At 41.6% G+C, this 16,323-nt stretch overlaps 1 protein-coding gene across 11 annotated transcripts in view; it reads left to right on the top strand.

Annotated features, from left to right (window-relative positions):
* LOC121284113 (phospholipid scramblase 1-like) overlaps positions 1-16,323 on the top strand; it is a 109,198-nt gene that overhangs the window by 89,904 nt on the left and 2,971 nt on the right. For 10 of the 11 annotated variants that reach the window (XM_041199219.1, XM_041199214.1, XM_041199209.1 and 7 more), the window contains 2 exons: positions 3,245-3,406; positions 8,753-8,853. In XM_041199219.1, coding sequence (XP_041055153.1) covers positions 3,245-3,406; positions 8,753-8,818 — 228 coding nt within the window. In that variant the 3' untranslated portion in view covers positions 8,819-8,853. Of the gene's footprint in view, positions 1-3,244; positions 3,431-8,752; positions 8,854-16,323 lie in introns of those variants that run through there. The other variant, XM_041199211.1, reaches the window with a different exon arrangement.

Raw genomic sequence — 16,323 nt, 5'->3', positions numbered from 1 at the left:
TGTTCATTTATCTCTTTACCACTAATAGATTGTTGTTCCCATAAGTGTGTGAATATTAATACACTTAGATGTAATTCCTTTGTCTTGTACTTTTAGTTGAGGCAATAAACATTTACGCAAAGCAGGATTAACTTTTGCATTAAAAGAATAGACAAAATAAGGTCCTAAATGCGTGAAATATTTACCAGTTAATGCAACCTTAAAGTGAATATCAGAGATTTCTAGGTTTATATCTTAAAGCTGATTGAATAATTATTTCATGAAGTTTTGTCTGGGGATAATATTTGCATCTATTCATTTGGATGACTTAAACTTGAGTTAAGTAGGAAGAGAGAACTTTCATTTATGCACCTTCTTCTTTAATCTCTGGCTGTGCAATACTGTAGGACATCCTATGAAATACTTTTGATGCATAACTGCTGTTGTAACATAGGGAAACACAACAACTTTGCACTAATATAGTGGTTTTAATGTAGGCAAACATCCCAACATGGTCATATTCAACATTGAACTATTAAGGAGGTATTAATAGGTGTGATTAAAAGTTTGATCGAAGAAGGGAATTTTAAGATCATAAGAAATGAGAGCAAGAGTAGGCCATAAGGCTTCTCGAATCTGCTCTACAATTCAGTAAAGTCATGACTATACTTCTAAATCAACTGCACTTTCCTGCTTTATCCCTCTGCCTCTTAATCTCTTCGTGCCCTAAAATATACTCATCGCCTGAGCACCATAGCCCTGTTTGGCAGGGAATTCCAAAGATTCATAACTTTCTAAGTGTTCGCTCCTCGTCTCAGCCCTAAATGGTGAACTCCTTATACTGAGACTGTGAACCTGATAACCGTTCAGCATCTACCCTTATTCTTATTCTTCCTCTTAGCCCTCTTATTCTTCTGAACACCAGAGAATATGGACCCATTCTAGTCTCTCATAAAACAGCTCTCTTGTCCTAGAAGGGTCTTAAAAGCAGAAAGGGAGGTGGAGAGGTTTGGGGCCAGTTTTTCCAGAATTAAGGCTGAAGATACAGTAGATAATGATGGTACAGAGGGATTGAGGAATTCACAAATGCCTAGAGTTGGAAATGCAAAGTTCAAAGAGGTTGTAGAGCTGGGGAAGCTTGTGGAGCTGGAGAGGTGTGAGGCCAAGTAGGGATTTGAATACGAGGATAAGAATTTTAAATTTTAGGTGTTGAAGTGGAAATTCATGTAGGTCAGTAAGTACAGGGGTCTTGGATTAGTGGTACTTGGCAGGATAGGATCCAGTCAGCTGAGCATAAGATGAGCTGAAGTTTAGCAAGGTTGGAGAATAAGAGATTGACTAGACAATATCTAATGGTTGAACCTGGAGGTGACATATATATAAATGAGAGTTTCAGAAGCAGAAAGACAATGGTGGACTTAGGGAGGTGACAATAATATGAGAGTGGAAATGGACATGTTTGATTCAATATTTAACTTTTCAGCAAACTCAAGAGTTGGTGTAAATACACTTGCATGGACTTTTTCAAAAAGTTGCATTGTTTTAAATTCGTTCATGGGGTATTGGTGTTGCTAGCAAAGCACAACAATTACTGCATGTCCTTAATTGACCTTTATAAGGTGGTTTTGAGCTACCCTTGAACCATTGCAGTCTGTGTTGTGAAGATACCTCAATGCTGTTAGGGAGGGAGTTCCAGGATTCTGACTCAGGATTGATTAAATATATTGTCATTCCTTCAGTCAGAATGTTGATGACACATTCCATCGCCTTGCTGATGATTGAGGGTAGGCTGATTGGGCAGTAATTGGCCAGATTGGACTTGCCCTGCTTTTTGTAAACAGGACATAGTTGGACAGCTTTTCAGGTAGATGCCAGAGTTGTAGCTGTACTGGAACAGCTTGGCTAGGGCCATGGCTGGTTCTGGAGTACAAATCTTCACTACGGTCAGGATGTTGTTAGGCCCATAACCATTTTCTGGTGCACTGTTTCTTGGTATCGATATATGTTTAATGCAGCTACTACACATTTACATTGCCAGGTGCTTTAGGTATGAGTACTTTAAAGTTTCTTAGCCTGTGTGTGTTTGGGCTGGAAGCAAAGCGGGTTTAAGGATCAAAGCAATTCCAGTTCTTTATGGTCTCTGGGATTTAGATGTATCATGGAAACTGGAGGTTTCCCACGGCTTTGTTGTGGTCACTGCGCTTGCCTGCCTGAATGGGTTATGGTTCTTAGTAATTGGTAAATTTTCCCTCCTATGCTGTTCTCTTCATCATTGGGAGGCAATTTGAGTAGGGTAGAAAGTAAAAGGATGGATTAAGCTATATGTGGCCAAGAGTATGCCAAATACAATGTTGTATTTTCCTTGGTTGAGGCGAGACTGAACTTCTACATTGGGATGTGCCCCACAAGTGTTTCAGCCACATGTTTCTTAATGGGATGGTCTTCTATCCAGGCTGATTGGGCAGGATGAAGGGGTTGTACTGTTATGTAACTAGCAGTAAAAACTGTACTGTCCCATTTTATAAGTGAAAATCTCATCATTCAAAGGGTTGTGAATATTTGGAATTCTCTACCCAGTGTGTTGTGGGTGTGCCATCATTGAATATATTTAAGACTGAGATAGACAGATTATTGGTCTCCCTTGGAATCAACGGATATGGGGAGTGGGCGGTAAAGTGGAGTTGAAACCCAAGATCTGTCATGATCATATTCAATGGTGGAAAAGACTCAATGGGCTGTATGATCCTCTCCTGCTCCTATTTTTTTATGTTCCCATGTTCTTGTAAGGCGATCCCAGTCTCCAGCAAGGATTGGTCTGGGTCCTGCAAATTTGTGAGGCTGTGCATAAGTCTTGTAGTCTCCCAGATCACCATTAAAAATGGTTAACACAGGAGGATATCTCATCTGTAATATTTTGGAATTTCTATTAATAAAGCTGAAAACTGAGGCAAAGATTTGTTGATAATTGTAAAACCCCACAAAGATAGATATAGATATATTAGGTAGATATATATATTCAATGATTTGTGTGATATTGTTGCTTGGGAATGGTAGAACATTTTCAATTAGTAACCATGATTTCTAAATGACTCATCCTGACAAGGAAGAAGGAATCACTTGTAGGTTTACTAGCATTGTGTTCAATAGCCTAACCTTTTAACTTAAATTGAAAAGTTGAAAGTCAGCTGAGGGAAATGAAAAACAGGTTATTTCTCTTATCATTTGGATCAAAATAAAGTGTTTCCTGCTTTGATGCTTTTACTAGGTTGTAAGTCTGGATGAGACTAGCATTGTTGGAAAGATATCGAAGCAGTGGACAGGTCTTATTCGAGAATACCTCACGGATATTGATAATTTTGGAATTCAGTTTCCAATGGATTTGGATGTTAAAATTAAAGCTGTCCTTCTTGGAGCATGTTTACTGGTGGTAAGTAACAAAATAATATTATAGTTGGAATTGTTGGGAGGAAAGGGTGAAAATCAGCATGACCTAAAATGATGTCGAACTTCAAGGGTAGGATTTTTACCTCATCAGGCAGGTGCGGTGAGAGTGATCGCAAAACTGACTGCCACCCGCGATTGGACCCTGACATCGATTTCACGCTGGCTGACCGATTAACGGCTAGCCAGCGTGAAACCTGCACTACAGCACTGAGCGCTGCCAGAGTGGGTCGGAAGGAGGGCGAGTGCAGAAGTTTGCGCAAGTGTGCGCAATGAAAGCTCCCTGAGGCACAGAGCTGCCTCAGAGAGCTGAAGATTTTTAAAGTAATAAATAAAAAACTTACAAATGTTAAAAACATGTCCCCTCTTGTGATTCTATCACATGAGCAGGGACATATTATAAATGACATTTCAACGTTTTTTAATTTTAATTCCCGTTGGAAACCTTGTCCCACCCGTGAATGAGGGTTCATAAAAAATCTAAAGGGCGCCTAGCTGATTCGCCTGCTCGCCAACCGTAAGGTTGGACTGGCAGCAAAAAGTTGAATTCAATTAGTACTTTAATGGCGTCAATAGGCCTGTTAATTGTCGGCAAGCAAGCTGCCGACTTCCGCCGACCGAAATATCACACGAGTGTGCGATGACACCAGGATGCTCGCCTGACACCATTGTGCATCATTTTATGCTCAAGCGGGTTGGGCGCGCGCCCTCCCTCAGTGAAAAATTCAGACCCAAATTCCACTGTTCATAGAGCAGGGCTCAGAAGTTCCTCAGTCTAATGACCTGGCAGATGATGTGTGCCAGGCGGACTAAATCCACAAGAGAAACTTGGTTGTGCTATCACAATGATTTTGCAATTTATTTATTACAAGATGTGTGCACTGAATTCAGAAGTAATGAGTCCACCAAGAACTTTAGAGGTTTTAAAAATTAAATTAAAATATTTATGAGCAAAATAAAAGATTTCAAGCACATACTTAAGGCTAGAATTACTTACTACTATAACAAACCCTAAAATCCCTAATTAACCTGGCTCCCAGTTACATTCCCCTTTTAAGGCAACAGTCCAACATAGATTTTAGATTTAAAACAAAACCAGCAAGTTAACACAGTACCCGCTTGACGGTGGAATTCCAAATGGCTTCTCCTTACATAGCCTTCCATCCTCCTTTATATATGTTTCTCTCTTTACTATGTAAATTCTATTGTTCCATATGTTTTTGAAACTATCTTTTTCATAATATAAAAATATTCACATTGCCAGTATTGTCAGTAACCTTTGGGGAAAATAAACACACTCCTTAAGTCTTGCTTATCTAGCTAGTTGTAAACAGACTAAGATCCATTTTGAAATCCAAACAATCCCTTCATTTATCTGAAAATGCAAATCCCCTTCACACCTTACATGCTAAGCCAGCATCCATGTTTACTCATTAGAATGTCAAGCACATTTCTATACCTAGTGTCTTTTGATGATTTGAAGCTTGCAGTCTACTTGACTCCAAATGTAATTAAATCGTACACAGACCAGCTATAATCACACCCATAAACCTACTTCACAATAAACCAGAAAAATATTGTGAAAATGATTATACTTTTGTCACGCCCAGATGGGGCGCAGTGAAAATTGGAATTTTCACTTCTTTGATAGCAGTATTTTGGGAAGGCTGTAGATCCAGTGGCTTTCGATCCCAAAGGTGTATCTTTAATATTTTGGAGGAAGTTTCCAGATGGGCTAAAGAAGGATGAGCATTTGGTCACTGCCATATGCAAATCACATTATTAGTAGGTGAGTATACTGCCAGGCCTAAATTCATAACTTCAAACTTCGCATGAAATCTTCTGATTGTGTCAGCAGTTATTGCTGTTTACAGTCCTCATCAAGGTGCAAGTAATTGTTTCAAGGGAAGTTGCTTTAAAGGCGATAGTTACTTCTGTAGACTTTTGGTCACTTCTTGGAATTTAGGAATCGGAAAAATTGTTGTCCTTCTGTCCTCAGGATGTCTGCACTCGCATTTTCCATTGTCCTTGGGAAGCATAATACTCTGCTTTCTCTGGTCCCTCAGAAGCCAATCATAACTGCAGTCAAAATATCTATTAGGTAGCCAACAACTTCTTCATCAGCAAAAATTTGCTCTCTGTAAACAAAATGAATATTCCTGTAAACAAAGTGAATATTCCTGAGTTAGAATAAGATGATGAGATTTGGAACAAGAATAGGCCATTTGGCTACTTCAGCCTGCCCCGCGATGTAATAAGGTTATGTCTGATCTGATTGTGGCCTTAACTTCACTTTCCTGTCTGTCCCCCATAACCTTTGACTGCATTGTGGATCAAAAATCCCTTCAACTCAACCTCAAATATATTCAATGATGCAGCTTCCAATGCCCTCTGGGGTAGTGAATTCCAAAGATTAATGACCCTCTGAGAGAAGAAAATCCTCCTTCTCTTGATATTCCCTTATTTTGAAACTGTGCCCTCTAGTTCTAGATTCCTCCACAAGGGGGAATCATCCTAGTGAACCTTCTCTGAACTGCCTCCAATGCAAGCGTCTCCTTCCTTAAATAAGGAAATCAAAATTGTAGGTGGTAATCTACATGTGGTCTCAGCAATGCCCTGTACAAGACTTATTACAAGACTTCCCTACTTTTTTGTTCCATCCCTCTTTTGAAAAAGGCCAACCTTCCATTTGCGTTCCTAATTGCCTGCTGTAGCTGCATGCTAGTATTTTGTGATTGATGTAGGAGGGCTCGCAGATCCCTCTACTGCAGCATTACATACGAACATACAAATTAGGAGCAACCTCTGCGGTCTCTCTCCAATTTCATAATTCTGCTTTTCTATTCTTCCCACTAAGAGGATAAACTATTTTCCCACATACTCCATCTGCCAAATTTTTCCCCACTCACTCACTATCTATACCCATTTGCAGAATCTTTGTGTTCACCCCACAGCTTGCTTTCCTCCCTAAATTTGAATCATCAGCAAATTTGGCTACAATACACTTGGGTCTCTTCATCCAAGTTACTAATATAGACTGTAAGTAGTTGAGTTCCCAGTACTGATCCCTGTGGCACTCCACTAGTTACAATTTGCCAACCTGAAAATGACCCAATTTATCATGACTCTGTTTCCTGTTAGTTAGCCAGGCCTCATTCCATACTAATATATTTACCCCAACACCATGACCTCTCAACTTGTGTAGTAATCTTTTATGTGACACTTTATCGAATGACTTAGAAATCCAAATATACTACATCTACTGTTTCCTTTTATCCACCCTGCTTGTTATATCCTCAATAGTAGACATCAAACAATTCCTGGAAATTAACCAGCAGTCTGAAATGACAAACTGGCATGGGCCCTTTTAAATAGTTCTGATCAGAAGACTTTCTTGCTAGTTTGTACTGCATTTTGAGGGCAATTTAAGCAGTTGGTAAGTTCACTGGTGCATACTAAAATTGGAAGCCGTTCTACAAGAAGACACAGGACCCTATTTGAGCAACCAATTCGGCCCTTCTGACACCAGTGGAGTTGTCTACAACAATATGGCAGGTGGCTAACTTATAGCTCGTAATGAACGTGCACTTCGTGCCTGCCATATTGCAGGCACCATAATATGCAGATGTTCCTGCAACGATTGCCATTTTGTCTAGAATGCATTACTGTGATAAGAAATCCTCTTTATTGTGGGCACTTATCAAAGCAGTGGATTCCACTACTGACCCCACCTTCCTGCACCAATTCCAGTGGGAGCTGCATAGAACACCGCACACATTATCTCACAGTATCTTTACAGTGCAGGAGGCCATTCAGCCCATGAAGCCTGTACTGGCTCTCTGAAAGAGCATTCCACCTAGTCTCACTCCCCTGCTTTAGCCCCGTAACCTTGCATATTCCCTCTTCTCAGGTAGAAATCCAATTCCCTTTTGAATACCTCAATCTTACCTGCCTCCACCACCCTTTCAGGAAATTTGTTCCAGAACCCAGCCACACTGAGTGAAAAAAAATTTCCTCACATCACGTTTACTTCTTTTGCCAATTATCTTAATCTGTGCCTGCTATTGTTTGATGTTCTCAAGTGGGAACAGTTTCTCACTATTTACCCTGTCCTTACCCCTCAGGACCTTGAATACCTCTATCAAGTCTCCTCTCAGCCACCTTTTTTCCAAGAAAAATAGTCCCAACCTTTCCAATCTATCCACGTAGCTACAGTTGTTCACCCCTGGAATCACTCTTGTGAATCTCCTCCTGTACTCCCTTCACGTCCTTCCTTAAGTATGGCGCCCTGAACTGCATGCATTACTCCAGATGAAGCCTAACTAGTGTCTTATACAAATTCAACTTGACCTCTGTACCCTTCTACTCAATGCCCCTAATAATAAAGCCTGAGATACTATATGCTTTATTAACTGCTTTCTTAACATGCCCTGCCATCTTCAATGGCCTATGTATGTATACACCAAGGTCCCTCTGTTCCTGCACCTCCTTTAGAGGCTTTCCCTTTTATCATCATAGAATCATGGAATTATGCAGCACAAGGAGGAGGCAATATGGCCTATCATGTCTGCGCTAGCTCTTTGAAAAAGCTATTCAATTAGCCCAACTCCTTTGCTCATTCCCCATAGCCCTACACATTTTTTCCCTTCAAATATTTTTAAAACTGCTTTTTGAAAGTTATTGAATCTGTTTCAACACCCATTCAGGCAGTGCATTCGACATCATCATGCTTTCCATTAAAACAAGAATTCTCATGCTTCATTTGGTTCTTTTTCCATTTACCTGAGCCCTCTGGTTACCAACTCTTCTGCCACTGGAATCAAAGTGTGAAGAAACTATCAAAACCATTCATGATTTTGAAAACTTTACCTTAACTTTCTCTGCTCTAAGGAGAATAATCACAGATTCTGTAGTCTTTCCACATTACTGAAGTCTGTGTCCCTGGTTCCATTCTGGTAAATATTCTCTTCCCTCTCCAAAGCATTCTCTCTTCCTTCTCCAAAGCATTAGAGACTTATGGCACTCAGAATTGGCCAAAATTATCTAATTCATATTTTATAAAGGTTTAGCTAAGCTTCCTTCCTCATATACCATATGCTTCTATTTTTATAGCCAAGATTCCCATACGTCTTCCGAAATTATGCCCTGTAAGCCCAAGTCCAAGTCTTCTGAATTCATGTAATGTAATTTTCCTTTAAGTCATCTGGGAGTTGCAACTGTGATATTATTGACTAAAATCCCTATAATACATTGGAAATGTTTTTGATGTTTACCAGTAACAGATTGATACTTGCATTGCAGACACAGTTGTCAAATATTTGCTTTTCCTCAGGATTTTATGTACTTTGAACAAAATTCTGGAGGTGTGCAACATGGTGGAGCTTGGCGGATGCTGTAGTTACAAAATTACAGAGCTTGATGAGAAATGTTATGGTAAGATTTAAAGCTACTTATTAGAGTGCTCAGATGGTAAATAAATGCTGCCCATGTTGAAGCATGGAGCAATTTTTTTCAGATGAAAGATAAAACTAATTCAATTTAATAACATAATTACTAATGTTATAGATGCTTTTTAACATTGCCCCTGATAGTTTCTAAATTTAGTTTTGAAGAAACCAATGGGGCCATTTATGGATCTAAAAAGAGATCTTGTGGACACAGACAGCATAGCTGAGGTACTTAATGAGTACTTTTTATCTGTCATCACTAAAGCAGAGGGTGCTGCCAATCTTATAGCAAAGGAGGAAGTAATAATGAAATCGGATAGGATAAAAATAGATAAAGAGGGGATACTAAAATGTTTGGCAGTACTCAAACTGGAAAAGCACCCAGTCTACGTTGTTGAGGGAGGAAGGGTGACAATAGTGCATGTTCTGGCCTCCATCTTCCAATCCTCCTTAGATGTGGAGTGGTGCTAGAAAACTAGAGGATTGCAAATACATTGTGTCTCCTGCCAATGCAATGTGGCAATGCAAGATAGCCATCAATATGCCCACTGGACCATGCATGCGCAGAAATCCAATGACATGCACACGTTAGTTTACCCAGCACACTGCCAACTTGGTTTGCTTTCTAACTTGGTTATTGCAATATGTTCTTAGTTTGTGGATTCCATGGATCCGACACATCATTAGTTGGCAACTTGCTCAGAATATCTAGATCATAAGCATTTTATTGACTCTTGAGAGAAAGTTATGCACTATTTTACAAGGAGGGACAAAGACAATCCAGAATCGTTACTGAATGTCGATGCTTCAACTTAGTTAATGATTTCTGTCTCGCAATTTATAAGCCCTGTGAACATATGTTGCTAACTATTCAGTGATCTAAAAGATTCAGTCAAAACAGGAAAGAAAACTGTTGCAATGTTGTACTAAGCTCATCATATCTAGCAGTTTAGTGAAGGGGCAGAATCTTGCCTTAAAACATCTGCATATTCTGTCACATTCTCAAGTCTTTTTTGCTTAAGAAGGTTCAATGAATTAATAATGTTGCAGAGCTAAATATGATTTTGCAAAGTACTGATGGTCATGTTATTTTGATGCATGGTACATAGTTCTTGAAAGTAAATAAGCTGGGTTCATGTTGCACGTTGCCTCCCAAAAAGATGACGACCGCACATACAACTGCGCATGCATGGTGATGGCAGCAAATGCAGCCTGGCAAATATTACACCCCTGTTCAAAAAACGTGATACAAATCTTGCAGCTATAGGCCAGCCAACCTGGTGGCAGGTATAGGAAAACCTTTAGAGAGAATAATCAAGTACAAAATTAATTGTCACTTGGAAGAACATGGCAGCCAACGTGAATTCATTATAGCTAACGTGATTTGGCTGATTATTTTTCCACTTTCCAGATCAGGGACAGAACAAACAATCTAAAGCAACCTCACTGGTCTTAATTGCTGACAGCAGTCAGTTTAGCATAGACTATGGATCCAGTTTTACTGGTCTATAAAATGTGGTGCCATGTTCTAGGGTCATAGGGTTAGCTTTTATGCTCCCCTGCAAGCAGATTTGAAGGAGGGGTTGGCAAGTAAAATCCAGCGGGTGGCCTTCCTGCTACCTATTTGCCCTTCCCTGACCTGTCCGAAATTTTGGGGGAACTGCAGGAGAGGCATTGGGCAGCACGTCCTTGAGGGGAAACCCACACCATGTGGAAACCCGGCGGCTTTAACTACACTGGTTGGTGTCAAGTAAAGGAGGGGGAGCTTCTTTGAAGGTCCCCTGGGTCCTTTGAAGGCATCCCTCACCAAAAATCATCTCCCTTTAACCCTTCTCCCAGCCTCTTGAACCCAGGCCCCCACCGCCTTAGCCTCTTCGCTGAAACCCCTGACCCTGGGCGCCTCAGCATGAGACTGCCTGTAGTTGTAGCAGTGGCCACCGCTCCTGGCTGGGGTTGCTGGGATTACAGAGCTGCTGGCCATCTGATGGGTCAGCAACTCTTTAAGGCAGGACTTTCTCCCTGCAAATTTATTTCCTTCAAGTGCCCATCTAGTTTCCGTTTGAAATCATTCAACGTCCCTGCTTTCGCCACCCACAAAGGCAGCAAATTCAGCTCATTACCATACATTGCACTTAAAAAGAAAAGTTCTTGCCCACACGCACACCCCACACCCCACCCATATCTCTTGCTCAAAACCATACATCTGTGTCCCCTTAGTCTTCGTGCAATTAGCTAATGGGAACACATTTTCTTTGTCTACCGTATCTAAACCTGTCAAAATCTTGTACACCTCTATCAAATCTTCCCTCAATCTCCTTAACTCCAAGGCGAACAACCCGTTTCTCCAACCTAACCTTGTTGCTAAAATCCCTCATCCTGGAACCATTCTGGTAAACCTCCTCTGCAGCCTCTCAAGGACTTTTCATATCCTTCCTAAAGTGGGGTGGCCAGAACTGGATGTAATACTCTAGTTGTGGCCAGAGCTTTATAAAGGTTCAGCATAATGCTTTTGTCTATTTATAAAGCCCAAGTTCTCATGTACTTTGCTAATTATTCTCTCAATTGGCTGAATTTTGTCAGGGTTGTGTTGGCCCCAATGATGGGCTGGGAATCCAAGGCAACTTCACCTCGGCCATTTGTGGAAGCCTCAGGCAGATTTCAGGCCAGTCATGCAGCTAATGAACCACCAGTGGGCCTTCAATCCCTTTCAGGAATGAGCTCCCACATCCAAGAGCTGCAAGGCAATTGGAGGGCTTTGCAGTTCTTCAGCTTCAGTAGCATTATTAGGAGCAGTGGCCAGTGCTGGGACTGTAGCCAGCTGAGATGGCGCATCAATGGATGCTGCCCTCACAGCAAGATATGTGGGGTTGGGGGTCACCAGGGTCAGTTAGGCAGGCCCTGGTGAGGTTGGAGCAGGGTGTGGTTCAACTGATCCAATTGGACTCTGCAAACCACAGACCCCATCACAATTCCAATTTATAGTCATTTGTATATATCAAAAAAGCAGTGGTCTTAGCACTGACCCTTCACGAACACCACAGTCTACCATTTTTCAGTCTGAAAAATAACAATTTACCACTCACTGCTCTCCTGTTCTTACGCCAATATTTTTAATCCAAGCTGACTGCCTTATTCCATGAGCCTCAATTTTATTAACCAGCCTTTTATATGGTATTTTGTCAAATTATTTTTAAGATCTGTATAGACAACATGCATTACATTCCCTTCATCCACCTTCTCTTTCTTCGTGAAACAATTTGATTTGATTAGATTATTCAAGCACGGTATGCCTTTTACTAATCTGTGCTGGATCTCCTCAATTAACTCAAATTTCTCCTAAGTGACAGTGATTTTTCTTTCCCTCTGTTTATTCCTAAAATCCTTTTCACCACTGATGTTAAAGTGACTGGCCTGTAGATTCTAGAAATGTCCCTGCACCCTTTTTTGAATAAGGATGTCACATTTACCACAGTCTAATCATAGAGTCATAGAGTTTTATAGCATGGAAAGAGGCCCTTCAGCCCATTGTGTCTGCACCAATCATCAAGCCCCTACCTACTTCAATCCTATTTTCTAGCACTTGACCCATAGCCTTGTATGCTGTGGCATTTCAAGTGTTCATCTAAATACAACTTAAATGTTGTGAGGGCTCCAGCTCTGTCACCCTTTCAGGCAGTGAATTCCAGATGTCCGCCACCCTCTGGGTGAAAAAATATTTCCTCAAATCCACTCGAAGCCTCCTGCCTCTTATGCCCACTGGTTATTGACCCCTTCACTAAGGAGAAAGGTTTCTTCCTATCTACCCCATCTATGTCCCTCATAATTCTGTATACCTTAATCAGTCCCCCCTCAGCCTTCTTTGCTCTTCGGAAAACAGCCTGAGCCTATCTAGTTTCTCTTCATAGCTGAAACACCCCAGCCCAGGCAACATCCTGGTGAATCTCCTCTGCACCCTCTCCAGTGCAGTCACATCCTCCCTACAGTGTGGCAACCAGAACTGCACACAGTACTCCAGATGTGGCCTAAGTAATGCTTTATACAGCTCCATCATAACCTCCCTGCTCTTGTGTTCAGTGCCTCGACTAATAAAGGCAAGTATCCCATATACCATCTTAACTATCTTACCTACCTGTCCTGCTGCCTTCAAGGATCTATGGGCATGTACACCCAACATCACTCTGATACCCTCTACTTCCTAGGGTCCTACCATTCATCATGTACTCCACTGCCTTGTTGGTCCTCCCAAAATGCATCACCTCACACCTTTTCAGGATCAAATTCCATTTGCCACTGTTCTGCTCATCTGACCAGCCCGTTTTATATCATCCTGTTGTCGAATGCTTTCCTCCTCCACTCTTTACCACCAGCAATTTTGTGATTTGAGAACTTACTGATCATACCTCCTACATTCATGTCCAGATCATTAATGTACACTACAAACAGCAAGGGACCCAGCACCAAGCCCTGCAGTATACCACTGGACACAGGCTTCCAGTCACAAAAACAACCTTCGACCATCACCTTCTGCCTCCTGCCACTAAGCCCACTTTGGATCCAATTTGTCAAATTGCCCTGGATCCCATGGCTCTTACCTTCTTGACCAGTCTCCCAGGCAAGACCTTGTCAAAAACCTTACTGAAGTCCATGTGGACTACGTCAACTGCAGTACGCTCGTCTACCCATCTAGTCACCACCTCGAAAAATTCAATCAAATTTGTTAGACATGATCTCCCCCTGACAAAGCCATGCTGCCTATTCTTGATTAACCCTTGCCTCTCCAAGTGGAGATTAATTCTGTCCCTCAGAATTTTTTCCAATCGTTTCCCTACCACTTATGTTAGACCCACTGGCTTATAGTTCCCTGGTTTGTTCCTACCACCCTTCCTGAATAATGGTACCACATTAGCTGTCCTCCAGTTCTCTGGCACCTCTCCTGTGGCCAGAGAGGATTTAAAAATTAATGTCAATGCAATCTCCTCCCTTGCCTCCCACAGTAACCTGGGATATATCTCATCTGGGCCTGGGGATTTATCAACTTTTAAGCCTGCTAAAACTTCCTCCCTCTCAATGCTAATTTGTTCAAGTATATCACAGTCCCCGTCCCTGATTTCTCTACCTACATCGTCCTTCTCTATATTGAATACAGATGCAAAGTACTCATTTAAAACCTCATCTATGTCTTCCGGCTCCTCTCACAGATTGCCAGTTTGGTCCCTAATGGGCCCTACGCTTTCCCTGGTTATCCTCTTGCCCCTAATATACTTAAAACATCTTTGGATTTCCCTTTATTTTACTAGCCAGTGTTTTATCATGCCCCCTCTTCGCTATCCTAATATCTTTTTTAAGTATCCCCTGTGCTTTCTTTACTCCTCAAGGGCTTCGGCTGTTTTGAGCCATTGGTATCTACCATAAGCTTCCCTTTTTTTTCCTTATCCAATCCTGTATGTTCCTCAGCATCCAGGGTTCTCACAACTTGTTGGTCCACCTTTATGGGAACATGTTGACCCTGCACTCTCACTATTTCCTTTTTGAATGACTCCCACTGCTCTGATGTAGATTTTCCTACAAGTAGCTGCTCCCAATCCACGATGGCCAGATCCTGTCTTTTATTAAAATCGGCCTTCTTCCAATTCAGAACCTTTATTTCTGATCTGTCTTTGTCCTTTTCCATAACTACCTTAAATCTTACTGAGATATGGTCACTATCACCAAATGTTCCCCCACTGACACTTCTACCACTTGCCTGGCTTCATTCCATAAAACTAGGTCCAGCACTGCCCCCTTCTTGTAAGACTTTCAATGTGCAGGCTTAAAAAGTCTTCTGGATACATTTTAAGTATTCCGCCCCCTCTAAGCCTTTCATACTTTGTCTATCCTAGTTAATAATGGGGAAGTTGAAATCCCCTATTATTACCCTTTTTTTACACTTGTGAGATTTACCCACATATTTTTCCTTCTGTCTCTACCTGACTGCTTTGTTTGGGGGTCTGTAATACAGTGCCAGCAATGTGATTGCCCACTTTTTGTTTCTAAGTTCTACCCATATTGCTTCATTTGTGGAACCTACTAAGGCATCATCCTTCCTTAGTGAAGTAACTGACTGCTTAATCAATGTTGTGACACGACCTCCTCTTTTAGGAACCCCCCCCACCGCCGGACCAACCTCTCGCACCCCAGCCTGAAGAGTCTGTACCCTGGAATATCGAGCTGCCAGCCCTGCCCCTCCCTTGACCATGTCTCTGTGCTAGCAATGACATCATATTCCCATGTGATAATCAACACCCTCAACTCATCTGCCTTACTCACAAGACTCCTTACGTTTAAAATAAATGCTATCTAGCCCTGCCATGTTCCCTTGTGCCTACACTTGACTATATATGTTCTGCCTTCCAGACTCACTTGGTTTTTCTTCTATACTTATCTGTATATCATCCCTTACTATACCCCCATCTGTATCCCATCCTCCTGCCAAATTACTTGAAATCCCCACCAACAGCTCTAGCAAGGATGTTGGTCCCGTTCCGATTCAGGTGCAACCTGTTGGACATGTACAAGTCCCACTTTCCCCAGAAACGGACCCAGGAATCTAAAGCCCTCCCTCCTGCACCAACTCTTCAGCCACACATTTATCTGCTGTATCCACGTATTCCTATACTCACTAGCACGTGGCACCAGATGTAATCCAGAGATTACAACCTTTTGAGGTCCTGCTTTTCAATCTGCTACCTAGCTCCCTAAATTCTTGTTGCAGGACCTCATCCCTCTTTCTACCTATGTCATTGGTACCAATGTAAACCACGATCTCTGTTCGCCTTCCCCCCTTTCAGTGACATCCTTGACCCTGGCCCCAGGTAGGCAACACACAATCCTGGAGTCATGTCTTTGGTACCTCCTGGGTATCTGGCGAAGATTGGGAGATTTTAAAAAGCCCCTCCACTATCTCTACCCCCACTTCCTTTAACGGCCTTTAATGTAAGTCATCCGGACCAAGCAATTTACCCATTCTAAGCATAGTTACCCTTTCCAGTACACTCTGCCTCTCAGTTTTCACCTCCATCCATTACCTCTACCATTCTCCATTTCTACTGAAATTTTGTCAACATGCTGTTCCTTGGTAACACCAATGCAAAGCGCTTATTTAGTATTTCAGCCTTGCCTCGCACCTCAAAGCATATATCACCTCTTTATCCCAAACAGGACCCGCCCTGCCACTTACCACTCATTTATTATTTACATGCTTGTACATTTTTGGAGTCCCTTTTATGTTAATTGCCATTCTATTCTATTCTCATATTTTTCTCTCCTCTGCCCCTCTCAACTAATTGTATTTGGCTTAGTTTTCGCTTGAAGAATTCACCTGCTATGTATCATCCATCCTCTTTTTTTCCTTGTTTCATCGTATTCTATATTTCCCTAGTCATCCATGGTGGCCTGGCTTTGGTTCCCCTGCCCTTTG

The sequence above is a fragment of the Carcharodon carcharias genome, chromosome 11 (assembly GCF_017639515.1).
Source record: "Carcharodon carcharias isolate sCarCar2 chromosome 11, sCarCar2.pri, whole genome shotgun sequence".
NCBI classification, from domain to species: domain Eukaryota; kingdom Metazoa; phylum Chordata; class Chondrichthyes; order Lamniformes; family Lamnidae; genus Carcharodon; species Carcharodon carcharias.
The sequence above is the reverse complement of the archived record's forward strand: the minus strand, read 5'-3'. Positions and strand labels throughout refer to the sequence as shown.